The sequence below is a fragment of the Brassica rapa genome, chromosome A05 (genome assembly GCF_000309985.2).
Source record: "Brassica rapa cultivar Chiifu-401-42 chromosome A05, CAAS_Brap_v3.01, whole genome shotgun sequence".
Lineage (NCBI taxonomy): Eukaryota > Viridiplantae > Streptophyta > Magnoliopsida > Brassicales > Brassicaceae > Brassica > Brassica rapa.
In genome coordinates this window covers 25,167,111-25,182,610 of record NC_024799.2, presented here as the reverse complement: position 1 = coordinate 25,182,610, position 15,500 = coordinate 25,167,111, and the positions used below count along the sequence as shown (strand labels likewise).

The 15,500-nt window shown below is 34.7% G+C and overlaps 4 protein-coding genes across 8 annotated transcripts; 3 read left to right on the top strand and 1 right to left on the bottom strand.

Moving 5' to 3' along the window:
• The first annotated feature begins 1,085 nt into the window (after nucleotides 1-1,085).
• On the top strand, nucleotides 1,086-10,079 carry LOC103870747. Of its 5 annotated transcripts, XM_033291989.1 has the most exons (8): nucleotides 1,086-1,991; nucleotides 2,089-3,388; nucleotides 3,496-6,813; nucleotides 6,882-7,028; nucleotides 7,112-7,459; nucleotides 7,549-7,650; nucleotides 7,739-7,873; nucleotides 7,993-10,079. In XM_033291989.1, the coding sequence occupies exons 1-2, from the start codon at nucleotides 1,904-1,906 to the stop codon at nucleotides 2,919-2,921; spliced, it is 921 nt and encodes a 306-aa protein (XP_033147880.1). In that variant the 5' UTR covers nucleotides 1,086-1,903; the 3' UTR covers nucleotides 2,922-3,388; nucleotides 3,496-6,813; nucleotides 6,882-7,028; nucleotides 7,112-7,459; nucleotides 7,549-7,650; nucleotides 7,739-7,873; nucleotides 7,993-10,079. The 5 variants fall into 5 exon arrangements, with proteins under 5 accessions (XP_033147880.1, XP_033147877.1, XP_033147879.1 ...); XM_033291986.1 differs by having other exon boundaries at nucleotides 6,882-7,459; XM_033291988.1 differs by having other exon boundaries at nucleotides 3,496-7,028.
• Nucleotides 3,990-7,174, top strand: LOC117125736 (protein phosphatase 1 regulatory inhibitor subunit PPP1R7 homolog). Its single transcript, XM_033292733.1, has 5 exons — nucleotides 3,990-4,004; nucleotides 5,971-6,045; nucleotides 6,604-6,813; nucleotides 6,882-7,028; nucleotides 7,112-7,174. The coding sequence occupies exons 1-5, from the start codon at nucleotides 3,990-3,992 to the stop codon at nucleotides 7,172-7,174; spliced, it is 510 nt and encodes a 169-aa protein (XP_033148624.1).
• LOC103870421 (reticulon-like protein B16) lies at nucleotides 9,817-11,342 on the bottom strand. The gene is made up of 5 exons (XM_009148547.3): nucleotides 11,045-11,342; nucleotides 10,662-10,842; nucleotides 10,442-10,583; nucleotides 10,277-10,346; nucleotides 9,817-10,173 (listed from the first exon to the last, which is right to left on the bottom strand). Exons 1-5 carry the CDS (start codon nucleotides 11,187-11,189, stop codon nucleotides 10,007-10,009), a joined length of 705 nt encoding a protein of 234 aa, XP_009146795.1. The 5' UTR covers nucleotides 11,190-11,342; the 3' UTR covers nucleotides 9,817-10,006.
• A 170-nt stretch (nucleotides 11,343-11,512) lies between these two features.
• Nucleotides 11,513-13,162, top strand: LOC103870420 (superoxide dismutase [Mn] 1, mitochondrial). The gene is made up of 7 exons (XM_009148545.3): nucleotides 11,513-11,531; nucleotides 11,626-11,939; nucleotides 12,140-12,186; nucleotides 12,284-12,409; nucleotides 12,506-12,562; nucleotides 12,680-12,757; nucleotides 12,851-13,162. Exons 2-7 carry the CDS (start codon nucleotides 11,645-11,647, stop codon nucleotides 12,941-12,943), a joined length of 696 nt encoding a protein of 231 aa, XP_009146793.1. The 5' UTR covers nucleotides 11,513-11,531; nucleotides 11,626-11,644; the 3' UTR covers nucleotides 12,944-13,162.
• Nucleotides 13,163-15,500: the final 2,338 nt, after the last annotated feature.

The window sequence follows — 15,500 nt, the reverse complement described above, 5'->3', positions numbered from 1 at the left end:
GTTATAAAACGTAAATGTCATGATATCTACGTAGAACTATCAAATTATAAATGAAAAGAATTGCTTCTTGATAAAAAAAAATGAAAAGAATTGCGACTTGTGAACAAAGTAAAGGAAATCAATTAGGTGCAAATAATTAACCACTGATTGAGAAGAGGGAAAAGGAGAAATGTCACAAACAAAGATGAAGATATCACCTCCTTTTCAGAGAGTAACGAAAGCGTCTTTCTTTCTGTTTTCCTTATTTTCTTCAATATCTCCTTAACTTTCGGTTTATTTTGTAACATTACATATTTTTTACTTTCAATAAAGACAAGCCAACGTGTAAATGAAAATGACATGACTTATGATCATAACTCAAGTTGTAGTATTCTAGTATGCAATATTCCGTATTATGAGGTTTTCCTACTCATGGCTCTCTAACTCTTTCTCCTCTAACCAGTTTTAAGGTTTTTTTAAACCAAGAAACGTGTAGTCTTCAGCGACCGGATAACCCGCCTAACAAATCGTTACAAAATCCAAAAAATAAAATAAAATTTCGTGATCAGAAAATACAACATCTCCGCTTAGGTACATTCATTTTTTCAACATAATAGTGAATTTAAATGTTTTCTTGAATAGTCTTACGTGCATTCAACTGCATCAGATGCTTTTGATATTTAGAGGAGCGGGGGACAATCCAATAAGTGTGAGAGGTGACATATGAAATGGCCTGAGCGGAGACATGTGCAAAAAGAAAGAAAGCCTTTGCCAATTGTCAGAGTCTTTGTGGACAAGGGAATCAGATTCATTTTCATTATGAACCTTCTTTTTCTCTGTGGTAGACTGGTAGGCATTAGAGTGAGTGTATATCAAAAATTCAATCTATAATATAGTTTCAACAAAATAAGACGACTACCACTAATTTCTCACCGCTAAACGATCATCAGGCTGTATATTTAGGGCAACCTCAAAGGCAGAGAGAGAATATAGAGAAAGCAACGATTGGGCATTTTCTGTTTGATTAGAGTTAACTCGAGTAACATGTCTACTAAATATCAATATATGTTACATGCTTACATAAGATCGGCAGGTAGTGGAAAAAGCCATGTCCCTTTTTGTCTCAAAAGGTCTTAAGTGGTGTGACGCACATATCTTTTCTTTATAACTGTTCAATCATTGTGGAGTACTATATAGTTGAACAGTTGTTTTATATAATAACCAAGAAACATGGTTATATTCATTTTCTTCATTTCTCTTCTATTTTAAACTAATATAAAACCAGTGTTCAAACTTATAAGATGTAATAGTCAACATTAAGAAAGTAGATGAAGAAGTGTACATATAGTCAATTGGGACGACGCACGCATAGCATGTTCGACCGTCATAGGCTGATTCTATTTCATTTTGAATTCGGTTTATTTGTATAGTTATGGCCTAATATTCTCTTCTCTCTCTCTTTTTTTTTCCTTTGTTGGAACAAAAAAATTATGTTAATCGTGGTGTCAAACCCGACTCTGGAAAGGCTCAAAAAATTTGGACTGAAAACACAATTTTAAAAAATAAATTTACTAAATATTTATTTTAAAAGGTAAAAGTGTTACTAACACTTACTAGAAAGATTCGAACTCTTTATCTATAGCCTAAAACTTTGATGGGCCTTTTTAAACTTGTTATCATTTAACCTTTCATGGGCCGTTTTGAAATAAGTGACTGTCAAATGCTTTGATTTTTCTATTATTTTACTGTTGACTTTTTAGGGTTGAAACTTGAAAATTCGAATGCGAACAAGACCGCCAGTTTTCTCTATGTTCACACTGTCTCCAACAAATCATTCCATCGAAACTCGTAACCACAATTTTCAAAATACTCTTTCATACTGTTTCCCTGTGTAGTTGATAAATCAACATTTCTCCAAATCCAGATGGATCCTTACACAGAAACTGGATCAGTGAATCTTGATTCATCCTTGTGGCCACATGCTTCTAAGTCATTACCAGAACTCTTAACAGGTATAGACAGATCCTTTCTCTGTGTTTTCCACCTTGTCTTAATCGGTTATGTGTGTTTCTGTGTATACAAACCTTTTTTTTTTTTTTGCATCTACAGAGATATGTCAGAAAGCTCAAAAAATGCTCAAACTGATCAAAGATGGTCAACCTGAGTCAACAGATATTTTTCTTACCTTTTATCAGTCTCTTGGTGAGTCTTACAATCATCTGAACCAAGAGCTCCTCAACGGCTTCCTCAATTTTGATATTAAACCTTCATCTTCAGACAAAAACAGTGTCTCTTTTAGATCTGATAGCTCTCCTTCTCTGGAGTTTGATTTGGTGTCAGGAGTCTCTTACTCATCTCTTAAGCTGAATGATGAGGCTGAGAAGAAGGACCAGTCTGCATATATGCTTGCTGATTTCTTCAGTGACGAGCTTAGGACTGCACTGAGAGATCTAGAAGAGAGAAACACACTGGTGGGCGAGATAGAGAGCAAGCTATCTGATTCAAGCGACAAAATCAAGACTCTAGAACGAGAGCTCGACGAGTGCCATGAGCTTCTAGAGGTATCAGAAGTCGAGGTTTCGAAACTGAATGAAATGTTGACCGAGAAAGCCGACAATGGTGCTGACTTGTTGTTAAATACCCTGAGAGCAGAGCTGAGGTCGAGAGATGTTCAGATCGAGCAAATGGAGGAGTATTTGAACCAGGTGTGTGTCAAAGACACTGAGCTTCTGTCTGATGATGAGTCGGGAACCAACAACAGTGTCGTGGAAGAATTGAAAAGTAGAGTTGAAGAGCTGGAGGATCAAGTGGAGAAGCAGAGTGATGTGATATCAGAAAGAGAGGAAGAGAAACGGGAAGCTATAAGAGAGCTCTGTTTCTCTCTTGATCATTACAAGAGCAGATACACTGAACTTGTAATATCACTTTCAGGCAATAACTAACAAGGTTTCTATTAAGATCTAATTTCATAATATAAAAGTCGCATTTAGCTTCTGACTAGTTCAAGTTAATGAAGTTAACAAGCAAATTACATAAATATTCCAATACGATTACCACACCATAGCCTTTTTTTTTACTGTTTTTATATAAAAAATTAATAAGAAAAAAAGAGTTAATCACTAATATAATAACCACACAATAATTAAAAAAAAGAAGAAAACAAGTCAAACAAATCTAACCAACTTTTTAAGGATCACCATGCAAGACACACATTACTAGTTACATTATTCTATCTGTAAATTAGACTTCCGATAAAAATTTCAACCATCAAACTAGTAAACGTAACTTTTTTTATAAAAAAATACTCATAATCCTATTTGCATTTGTAAAATATCACAAAGAACAATGTCTTCATCAAAGCTCGCTATCTTTTGCATCATTATGATTACCCTACTTCCTTTTCATGAATGTATGTATTTGTACTAGTTTTCCTTTGTTCGTTATCTATCTCTATTACTATTGCAATCACATCAAGATACCCAAATGATAATGTTGTTACTCTTTTTGTTTATATAGTCGTTGATGGCCAAGGTCTTAAAGCAAGAAATGCACCTCCCCGATATTGCCAGGAACGCAACTTTTGTGACGCCCTAACTGTCATATGTTATGTATGTAACACCTGAATTTATAAAAAAAGGGTCTACACGAGCAAAAAAATATGTACTGAGGTGTGCAAGCCATAATTTATCTCGAGACATGCGAATAACACTGAATAAACGTGCATTTTAATGCCTAATTTATCTACTTCCGTTTTCCATTATAATATCGTACGGATATATTTTTTATTTTATAAATGAAAAATGATTGATGACTACATGAAGTATTGGTCATCACATGATTAACCATTCAAACAAAAGTAATGTATATTTAGCTACACAAAGTATTTGTTATACATGGCAACATATCAGTTTAATGATGTTATGTATTTAACATCACGAGTTTAATTTCACTCATCCAAAAATAATGTGAATTTCAAAGACCGTTTAAATCTCCCGTTTTATAATTAAAATATGACGTACCTGAAGGTAATTTAACTAAAATTAGATTTTGATTCGCGTTCTAAAACCGTAAGAATATTTTTAACAAAATATAATTTAAAAATCAATATGTTTTATATTTGATAAGTAGTGTTTTAACATTTTTATATTAGTATATTTGAAAACTATATAATTATATTATTTTAATTTATTAAAGAAAAAATGATTGTTGACTACATGAAGTATTGATTATCACATAGTTAACCATGCAAACTAAAATAATGAATACCTAACTACACAAAGTATATATTATACATGAAAACATCTCTCATCTTAATGATGTTATGTAGTTAACATCACGGATTTAATTTCATTGATCCAAAAACTGATGTGGATATCAGAGACCGTTTAATATCTCTTTCCATCAATTAAAATATTACTGACCCGACCGTAGGTTAACTAAAATTAGATTTTAACCCGCGTTTAAAAAGCGTAATAAAAACTAATACGTATCCAAAATACACTTAAGATATTATTTCCAATGTTTTTCATTTTATGAGGGCTTGATTTTTTGCTTTATGCTTTCATTTGGTTTTCTTTCTATCAATAACTATGTTTATCTTTCGTTTGATTTTGAATGATCATGTTTGATGTTTTTTTATTATTTATGAATCGATTTTACTTATGTTTTGATTACAAAGTAGGTACAAATCAAGTACTTTTAAAACAGGGAACATATTTTACTTATGTTTTGGTTAGTATAAATCAAGTAATTTTAAATCGAAGAATCGATTGGGACCTGAACCCGAAAGTACATCGGATTGTACCGGTTCTTTGAAGATTTACTAACCCCAACCCGAACCCCGATAGAACCTGAACCGGTCTGGAACCAAACTTTCATATAATCCAAATGTGGTTGTTTTTGATAAACCTAAAAAACCGAGATCCGATTGGACAAAACCAAAACCCAATTGGGACCCCGAATGCCCGTGCCCTATGAGTGTATTCTTAATGTTTGACGAACTTTTAGATAATCCTAATTTTCAATTTTTATTTTTGCTGGAAATTTTTGTGACTTAAGGTATATACTCAAACTTTCTTATTCTTTTTTTACGGCAAGATATATATTTAAATTTTATGGGTTTAATTGGTTGACTTCCTGTTTTATAGGAAGTTTGGTATGTTATTTATTTAAAATCACATTAGATATGTTCTAATTTAATTTATAAGCTTAGGTTGTTATCTTTTAATAATAATCTAGAAATGATCCAGCATAGACTTTTGAATAGTAGATTTTTATATTGACTCTATTTTAATCTAACTTATACTAAAAGGGGATATCAAGCCCTCTCACCGCATCCACGTCAGCTGAAAAATTCAGCCAATAAGAATCAATGTTTTTTCCACATCACCTATGTCTTCTCTGTGTGGGCCTCTACGTTTCATTCTCCGTATGGGCCTCTACGTCAGCATCTTTTTATTATTTGTAGGTCTCACAAAAATTCAATTTAGAATCTCTTAAACTAATAACGAGTTAACCTAATCCAATTCATTGCTCTGTCTTCCACTTCCTCTGTTGGCTTGCCGCCTGCGCCCTTTCACTTCTCATATCATTCCCCTCTCCATTATTAATTTTTATATAACTTCAACAATTCAAGCGTTTCGTAACTGATAGAGGGAGACCACTATAAATAGCAGAGGCCCCAGCACCAAGACCAACATCTGATCTCCCTGCAAGTTACTATCCAACAGTGTCTGCGGCCGGCGATGCTCTTGCTTCCCCAGCTGTGGTTCACCATGCTACTTTTGATGATCTTCGTCATAGATGTTTGGGTGGCACGGCTTCGTATTAACCCGTAAGCCCAATATTCACGATTCCAGTCAAAGCTTGAAATCGTTTAGTTTAGGATCTCAATTTCTTTCACTTTTGTAAGTGTTTGTAATAAAATAACTGAAAAAGTGGTATTTGTTGTAGTATTTTCATATATTTATGCTCATTTATGTGATTTGGCAGATTGCATGCAAGGCAAGGGAACCTTATGATTTCCAACCAGGTGTCTTAGCCGCTGATGCTATAACTCTTGCATTTGTTTGTCTTAATTTATTTAATGTATGAAAATTCATGGTATACTTAATGATCCAGTTTATGTTGATTTACTGATAGAGACTAGAGATTGCATGTTTATATTTGTCATATCTTTAATTCTCTTCGGCCATTTTCTTTAGGACGCCTTTATTTTTTAGATACCTCTTAAGCATAGTTAAGCATGAGGTTCTCTTATATGTTGAAAGTTTTTCAGAAAGTAAATGTATGTCTCAGACTCCTTGATATGCTTGGTTTGATGAGTGTTTGTTTTATGATAAAGTAAATCTGAGGGAAAGATATGAGATGGGATTTTTTTGATAATCTAAATTATTATTGAAGCTTCAACGGCTGATATTAGCAAAGCTCAAAAAAAAATGAAGGAAAGCTGGCGAAATAGCAATATAGAAATTGTAGTTGTGGCTTTTTAATTCATCTACTTATAGTTTTGGCTTTTTCAATGCGTTGACTAACTCCAATGTGTAAACTTTTTCATTTTCTGGCATTTGGCAATTTCTGTTATCAATGTGTTGACTATGCATTTTTGTAATCATCTCCATATAGAAGCTAGCGGAAGTACCAGATATAAGCATATTCTCAAGGCTTTTGGTCTTTGACGTATCTTTCAATGAAATCACTTCGTTGGAAGGATTATCAAAGGCCTCTAGCACGTTGAAGGAGCTCTATGTGTCTAAGAATGAAGTTAACAAGATTATGGAGATTGAACACTTGCACGACTTGCAGATTCTTGAGCTAGGGTCCAATAGATTGCGGGTTTGGATTTGTCCTGATTACTTTACAATGTTTTAGCAATGAATATGAAAGCATTGAGGTTTATTCAGGTGATGGTGAATATGGAGAGCTTGACAAAGTTAGAAGAGCTGTGGCTGGGAAGAAACCGTATCAAAGTTGTGAACTTGTGTGGGCTCAGATGCATTAAAAAGATTAGCTTGCAGAGCAATCAATTGACCTCTATGAAAGGATTTGAGGTGTGTGTTGTTTTACCTTTATGCAGTTACTCTTACCATCATTTTATTAAATCTGATGCATTGAAAAAAATATGTGTGGACAGGACTGTGTTGCTCTTGAAGAGTTGTATATGAGCCATAATGGTATCTCAAAAATGGAGTTGTGAACTTGTGTGGGCTCAGATGTATTAAAAAGATTAGCTTGCAGAGCAATCGATTGACCTCTATGAAAGGATTTGAGGTGTGTGTTGTTTTACTCTTACCATCATTTTACGAAATCTGATGCATTGAAAAAAAATATGTGGACATGACTGTGTTGCTCTTGAAGAGTTGTATCTGAGCCATAATGGTATCTCAAAAATGGAAGGCTTGAGTGCGTTGGTTAACCTACGGGTATTAGACGTGTCGAACAACAAGCTCACATCAGTTGATGACATTCAGAGCCTCACAAAGTATTTCACTTTTCCTTTTCTTCAAGACTGACTTTTTTATTTTGGTGATTTTTTGTTTGTTTACGTTCTGACTTTTCCTTTACCTGTAGGCTGGAAGATTTATGGCTTAATGACAACCAGATAGAAATACTTGAAGCTATCACAGAAGCTGTTGAAGGCTCTAAAGCTAACAGCTTTCCCGGATTCTCCATGTAGTTTAGTCATTAAAACCCTTTTATTAACTTATTTTTTTCTAACAATATAATATGACTTCTGAAAATTTGACTAATCACTGTATAGAAAATGGATGCTAATGTAACTGCAAACTGTGTTCATTCTGGAATCGTGAGAACGCGTCTCACAAGAGACCGAGACGGCCTCATCACTGATTTTGTCTTTTTCTTGACCTCTAAGCTTTTGAAGTCCGTTCCTCAGGTATCTAAGTCAAATCAATATTTGATCGATTTTCATTTATAAATCATATATTTAGAGTTATCCAAACTAACGTACGACATCATAAAAATAGCTTACTGATCCCTGTTAATTATTTATAGGCAGCAGCAACGACATGCTGCCTAGCAACGAGTCCGAGATTGAGGAACGTGTGCGGCAAATACTTTTCAGACTGTAATGAAGCTCGGACTTCTAATCCGGATCGTGCAATCTTAAAGCTCAGAGACTGTGGACTGCTTCTGAGTTGTTGGTCACTCCAGCTTCCACTCCCGATGTTTATCAAACCTTTAACTAATTTTTAACCAACGATGCTATGTATGTGTAAAGCCTTCCAAGCTTCTTGGTTGTGAAATATGTTAGATCATTTGGAGGAGTAATAAAGTTTATATGTTATCACTAATCACATATATAGATTGAAGAAAGGCAACACAGGCAGATATAAACATTGGCACGCCAATGTATGTACCACAAAGATAACTATTAAGTTATCATCATATTAAAATCTAGGGGGCATTAAGCACATGCCTAAGAAAAAAATATTTAAAACACACTGTGTTAGTGTTATCGGCTAAACAAGAGTTTGTTTTTAAGATTTTTGTAAGAACATAGTTTGTTTTTAAGATAATATTGGCTTTTTAATATGCTTTTGCATACTCATTGCATAATTATATGCACTTGCAAGGCATCGCCAGTCCTATATTATACTCAAATTTTATGTAGTGTTTCCAAATCTACAGTGATGGTCTGGTTTATATGATTTAAAGACTAATTTTTGGTGGTGTTTTAAAAAATATTGGATTAGTTTGGTTTGTGTTTTATTTTTCTTTATAATGTGTTTCCATAAGCTGGTTTTGAGAAAAATAAATTTTTTTGTTGTTTGATATTTTTATTCAGTTTATTGTTTTTATCATAAAATAGTTTGGTTTTGTAAAAATAACCGATTTAAATCATCTATTTTAATCAGAAACCATGTAAAGCAATTTCATTTCTCTTAATTCCGTTGATATTTGATCGAAAAACATTTCTTAACCTTTAGCTAAAAATTTTAGTTTTCAGTCTCCTTGATAAAAGAATTTTGGTTAGTGTATCAAATCAATATTGTATAGCCGTAAATTAATTATACAAATGTAATTATTTATCATTTGAAATAAACAATGCAAAAAGCCTGTATATATGTCAGTTTGTATTTTTTGTAGACAGGGCAGAAATTGAAAATGTAAAATCAATAATTCTAAATACATAAAAAAGTTTTTAATTAAATGTAGATTTAACAATTGTTTTGTATGAAACAAAAGATTTTAGCTGAAACTTAAGAATATTGACTATTCATAACTTTCCGTTCATTTTAATAATAAATAAACAACAAAGAGTAATGGGTTGATTGGTTGTTCTATAGTTTTTTTTTGTTTTTACTTTAGAAAATAAGCTGTGAATTGTTTTGCTTCGGCTTTAATTGTTTTGCTATATATCTATTTTCAAAGCACTAAATAAAATCTTTAGAAAATTTGATTTTGAAAACTAATATATTATTTTTTTTTCAAAAAAACTTTATACTATATCTTTAATTTTAAAAGATAAAATATGATTGTTTTAAAAATAATTTTTTTTGAAAAAAGTGGATGTCTAAAACATTTACCACCATTACAAATCAACCCCTGAATTTATTCATTTCAAATTCGTTCGAGAACATAATAAATTAATTTTTGTGTTATTACTTATGTTTTTGGTAGTCAATTTTGAAATAATACATATGCATGCTTTTATAAAAAAAATAAACAAGCTAAAATTAATTACAAATTATAAGAAAAAATTTATCCGGGCGTAGCCCGGACAAAGACCGTAGTAAATGGTAAAAGTGACAAGTTAACAAGCAAATTATATAAATAAATATTGTGTTTAGACTGTACACAAGGCATCTGTCACATAGTGGAGACAGTTAATTTAGTTGAACAGTGAAACCATCTTTATATATTCATCCTTGATATCGTCTTTTAGTTACATAATACTACACAATGGTAAACTAGAAGAAACCCAAACTAGTGAAAAGGAAGAGGAGTAAAAGCATTTTCAAAATCACCGAAGTTAAAGCTCAGGAGTCTTCACCGAAGTTCAAGCTCAGGAGTCTTTATCCTTGGATAAGCTCCACGAGAGTTTGCTTATAACATTTTCGTCAACTAACTTGTATTGATGAGACAGTTGCCTGTGAATCAACCCGCAACACTTGTCTACTTTCCTTTGATATTTGCTGTACAAAGCCGGTATTGTTACAGATAAGATGGTCCCTGTCCACACCATAAAACCACTGAGTTTTGAAACAGTAAATCTTGTGGTAAACCATTTAAAAAACAAGAACAGCAAGCAAATCAAATGGGGTAAGTTACTAACCGATATAAACAAGAGTGCAGAAGGAAATATAGCTACCAATGGCAGAGAGAAGCCACAGACAAATCACCACCTGCTACACAGAGAAACACAGTCAAGACTGGTCTGTTGTTAACACATCTAATAAATCCCAATGTGAGTTTCATGAAAGGGGTTTGGCTTCATAACCTTGAAGAAGAGGCGAAAATCGTTGCCAACTGTAACATCATGAGCCATTACAAGCAAGTGGTTGAGTTTTACACGGAAGGAAGCTGCAGTACTATTAACCATTTCCTCGGATAGAACAAGCTCTGGTAACGAATCCGTCTGTCTGCTTATACAAGTAGTAATCAGTCACATAAAACAGCAACTAGTTACAGACTGTAGAGTGGTGAGAACTAGTGCGCACCTGTTCCTAAAAGAAGACACCTGTGCATGGACGAATGATATGATGATCCCAATCAGTAACACATCTGAAGAAACAGATAAGATAGGCAATCCAGAAAGCTCGAAAGTAAGCCAAGCCGCGGTTGATAAAACGATAACCCCCAAGGAATGGTTTCTTCTCCTCCACAAGAGCAAGTCAGCAGCTGCATGATCAAAGAACAAAGCCATACATTAAAAAAAAAAAAATGGTCACTTATCTAAGAACTTCACAAAAACAAAGCCATACATTAGTTATCATTCACTAACCTAACTTTCACCTGCCAAAAATTAAATCTTGTACTATAATAAATGCCACAACTTGGTGAAATCAGAAACCCTAAACCCTAATACAGAGAAAGGACTCGCCTTTGCCACCGCCCATGAACTGATGCACCGTAACTTGCCGACCCAGCAATCGATAATCCGACGTTGATCCTCCTCCTTCATTTCTTCCCTCGGAATCGCCTTCGATGTCACTCGAACTGTCCATCGGAGAGTCCACAACCCTCATTCAAGCCAATTCTCCCACTTTCCGAATGCCTTAAGAATCTGCGATCTCGGAGCTTTCTGGGGTTCAACGGCTCCGCTTCTAGTCAAACTTTCTTCATTTCTTTACACTTTCCTCTCGATTCGTCGTCCTCGTCAGTTCATACTATATTCTTTCCTCGAATAAAACTTTTAAGCTGTCAGAAATAATAAAAAAAACAATTACGTAAGGCCTTTGGGCTCACTGGCCCAATTTCTCGGCCCATATATTTACAGCGACACATCCATTAGTCTACGTGTCACGACTGTTACTTTACCACTATGTGACAAACAGTGACTCTCTCTCTCTCTCTCTCTATTATTAGGCATTGGGCTCACTGGCCCAATTTCTCGGCCCATCTACGTGTCATGACTGTTACTTTATCACTAATGTGACAAACAGTGACTCTTTCTCTCTCTCTATTTCATCATCTATCAACAATGGCGATTCGTTCTGTAGCGAGCAGAAGAACCCTATCCAGCCTAAAGGAGTCGTCTTCTAAGCTTCTGGGACTCAGAGGAATCCAGACCTTCACGCTTCCTGATCTCCCTTATGATTACAGCGCGCTGGAGCCGGCGATTAGCGGCGAGATTATGCAGATTCACCACCAGAAGCATCACCAGACTTACGTCACTAATTACAACAATGCCCTCGAGCAGCTTGATCAGGCCGTGAACAAGGGAGACGCTTCCACTGTTGTCAAGCTTCATAGCGCCATCAAGTTCAACGGCGGAGGTGCTTTTTTGACTTTTTCTTCTTTTATTTCCGATCTCGAAGTTGTTGTGTTCTGTCGGGTTGTTTGTGATTGGTCGGATTGAAGATTAGGGTGTCATAAAAGTTACCGCCTTTTGATTTTTATCTGTTTCCTCAATGGGGAAAGGAATGTTTTTTTTTTTTGTTCTTGAACTCATATGGTTTTATATTTGTTGTTGCAGGTCATGTGAACCATTCGATTTTCTGGAAGAATCTTGCTCCTGTCAATGTGAGTTTGTGTTTTAAGAGTTTCTTTCTGTTTATTACTGTTTAAATGTTTTGTGCTTAATGTTGTGTGTGTGTGTGTGTTTTGTAACGGATAACAGCAAGGTGGTGGAGAGCCGCCAAAGGGAGCTCTAGGTGGAGCTATTGACACTCACTTTGGCTCTCTTGAAGGTTTGGTGAAGAAGATGAGTGCTGAAGGTGCTGCTCTTCAAGGTTCAGGATGGGTGGTTAGTATTCTTGTTTCACCTGTTGTTATGTTACATTGGCCTTTGTTGCTTCACTTATAACCATGGTCATTGACTCTTTCTCTTGATTGATTCCAGTGGCTCGGTTTAGACAAAGAACTTAAGAAGCTTGTGGTTGACACAACCGCCAATCAGGTACATACATATACAAGATATCGATTTGTTCAGAAGGTTTTAGATTTGCCCACGATCTTAATATTTAAATAGATGTGGTTTTGGGGAATTAAAGAAAATGACTGTTTGATCTCTCAGGATCCACTTGTGACAAAAGGAGGAAGCTTGGTTCCTCTGGTGGGTATAGATGTTTGGGAGCATGCCTACTACTTGCAGGTAACAACACTTGTTATCCCTTAAAAGTAGTGAGTTAGCTTATAGGATTACGAATTTAAATCAACTATTTAATCACTATTTTAATTCTTGCAGTACAAGAATGTGAGGCCGGATTATCTGAAGAACGTGTGGAAAGTTATCAACTGGAAATACGCTAGCGAAGTTTATGAGAGTGAATGCAAGTGAGTTCGTTACAGGATAACAACATAAAGGGGGGACACAGTTCCCGGCTCGGCTTTGTTTTTATAAGGTTGTCTGAAACAAACTTTACGATGTATCTCTTTTGTCTTTGAGTTGGCTCAATGACTATGGTTGCAATAATACACGTTGTTTTCCAAAATGAAGTTTGTCAAGTGAAGTTTGATACTTGGAATTGACTCATCTTACAAGAGTTTATTTTCTCTACATACGTTGTAATAAATCAAAAGGTGGAAAGCAAAACTGTAAATTTTTTAAGTATGTTGCTCATAATGAGTCTGATCATGGCTCAAACTCAAGTAGACGCGAGGAACTGCTGTCCGTCCAGTACGGAGTAGATGTGCATCACTTAAACATAAACATTAAATGTGGTTAATCATTTGATCGTGATGATTGAGGTCTTTTAGACTTCAATGATCTCTCTAATTAACTACTAGTACTATATAACCTATTGACTCTATGTGACCTAGATATCAGATTGTGTGACTATAGTAAGGTATTGCAGTTAATATTCACGTTTGTAATGATCTGTGTTTACCATAAAACGCGCTAAGTCAATTTGCATATTCTGCACTAACTTCATTCTTTACGCCTTGGGGCCCCTTCTGATTTTTATATTGTAGGCTTGTAGCATAAGGTTTGAGCTCCTTCTTGGAACCAACATACAGCTACCCCGAAACTACATATTTTCAATTATAATGTCATGTTTGGCTCAACTTTATATGCGCGTTTATCAACGACCTTTTTTGGTCAAATAATCAATAGGAAATGTAAAGCTGATTAATATTTATCAAAAAAATATTGCTAGATCCATACAAGATTACAATCTAACACTCTTGATCATTTCAATTCAAAAAGACCAGACAAAATCTAAAACTCTCTACTGTAATATCTGAATTTAACATTTACAGGATTTTCTATTCAAAAGTATTGTCAAAGAATAGGAAAAGAATAATTCGGACAGGAAAAATCAACAAGATCAGACAAAGAACATCATCGAATTAAGTCTTGACGTCATGACTTTTCTTGCTGGGCCCAGACGCTGGACGGCCACCTTTGGGAAGAGCATTCAACACCAATGAGCCAAACTTTCCGGCGAAGACTTCAGGCATAAAAGAATATTCTGTTTTTATCTCCACCGCCTCGCCTCCGCAGCCCACCACCGCCTTGGTATCAGGAGTTATCTCTCCGGATACGATGACCGGAAGAAACTCTCCTGGTAAGATTCTTGCCGTCGATAGAGAGACCGAGATGAGGAGGAGAATCAAGAGCAAAGATCTGCAGCTTTTCACCATTTTTACAAAAAAATTGTTGTGGGTGAAAGAGATTTTGTTGTTATTGTAACGAGTCTGCTTTGTTTGAGATATGAAGTGGGTGAAAGATCAAAGAGAGTGTTTAGCGCATATATATACAGAGTGTTTGAGCAGAGAAAAGTCAATGAGAGTTGGAAAACTTACGCGGCAAGTGTCGGGGACTCGACAAGAAGAGTTGAAAGATGAAGCACTCCTTTCGAGTTTACGGTCCAACTAAAATATCATTTTATTTTTATTTGTTTATTTTGAGTTTTATCCTTTTTAAAATTATAAATAAAGGTGACGTCAAAAAAAAAAGGTATAATAGCTGAATTAAGCATACAATAAATGATTTGGTTAACAATTTAAAATAGTTAATACACGACAAAAAAAATCTAGGAATACATACAAGCTCATAAATATTTTAAATTTACGTTAACGATGTTTTTATAGTGCATGTTTTATATTGAAAGTTTGAATAACATTCACGAGTTTCACCACCGGTTTATAATATTAACAAGAATGTGGGACCGTATATTTTGTCGTATGGGATTATCAACTATACAGTCATTTTCATATGAGTAAAAACAATAGTAGTAAGACCATCTCCAATGCTACACTATAATTTTCTCTATATTTAACTCTAAAATAGAGTAATTCTATTATAGAGTTAGATTTGCTCCAATAGTTCACTCTATAATAGAGTTACTCTATAATAGAGTGAAATATAGAGTATTTTTGTTTTTTCACTCTATATTTGGAGTCAAAAAACAAGAATACTCTATATTTCACTCTATTATAGAGTAACTCTATTATAGAGTGAACCATTGGAGCAAATTCAATTCTATAACAGAGTTACTCTATTTTAGTGTAAATTATAGAGGAAAAAATAGAGTCCTTTTGGAGATGCTCTAAAGGTCTTCAAAACTATATCTGTCCATTTAAATCAATGCAACAAATATTAAATAAAAACAAATTGAAAGGAGATAATCATGCACTTTATTTCATGAATGGAGAATCCAACTACTACCATTAAAGGCCGAAGCACCGGCACTTTTGACCGCGTCCTTCTTCTTGTTCCCCAAGCCTCCCCCACACGATCACACTCTCACCGTCACACGCATCAAGTACACATATACATGCTGACATGCACTGACATTGTGACACATACTATTAACGTCATAACGTGTGTGTGAACATGCAGCTTTTGTCTCCTTCATTAGCTCAGCCAAATTTGAACTTTGGTTGCAGAT

Coding starts and splice junctions, on each gene's coding strand:
- LOC117125736 (XM_033292733.1), top strand. Junction 6,814..6,881: donor TAGGGTCCAATAGATTGCGG/GTTTGGATTTGT, acceptor AGGTTTATTCAG/GTGATGGTGAATATGGAGAG. Junction 7,029..7,111: donor CCTCTATGAAAGGATTTGAG/GTGTGTGTTGTT, acceptor ATGTGTGGACAG/GACTGTGTTGCTCTTGAAGA.
- LOC103870747 (XM_033291989.1), top strand. CDS start 1,904: ATGGATCCTTACACAGAAACTGGATCAGTGAATCTTGATTCATCCTTG. Junction 1,992..2,088: donor ATTACCAGAACTCTTAACAG/GTATAGACAGAT, acceptor TTGCATCTACAG/AGATATGTCAGAAAGCTCAA.
- LOC103870421 (XM_009148547.3), bottom strand. CDS start 11,189: ATGAGGGTTGTGGACTCTCCGATGGACAGTTCGAGTGACATCGAAGGC. Junction 10,843..11,044: donor GTTCATGGGCGGTGGCAAAG/GCGAGTCCTTTC, acceptor TTGATCATGCAG/CTGCTGACTTGCTCTTGTGG. Junction 10,584..10,661: donor GTGTCTTCTTTTAGGAACAG/GTGCGCACTAGT, acceptor TTGTATAAGCAG/ACAGACGGATTCGTTACCAG.
- LOC103870420 (XM_009148545.3), top strand. CDS start 11,645: ATGGCGATTCGTTCTGTAGCGAGCAGAAGAACCCTATCCAGCCTAAAG. Junction 11,940..12,139: donor CATCAAGTTCAACGGCGGAG/GTGCTTTTTTGA, acceptor TTGTTGTTGCAG/GTCATGTGAACCATTCGATT. Junction 12,563..12,679: donor TTGACACAACCGCCAATCAG/GTACATACATAT, acceptor TTGATCTCTCAG/GATCCACTTGTGACAAAAGG.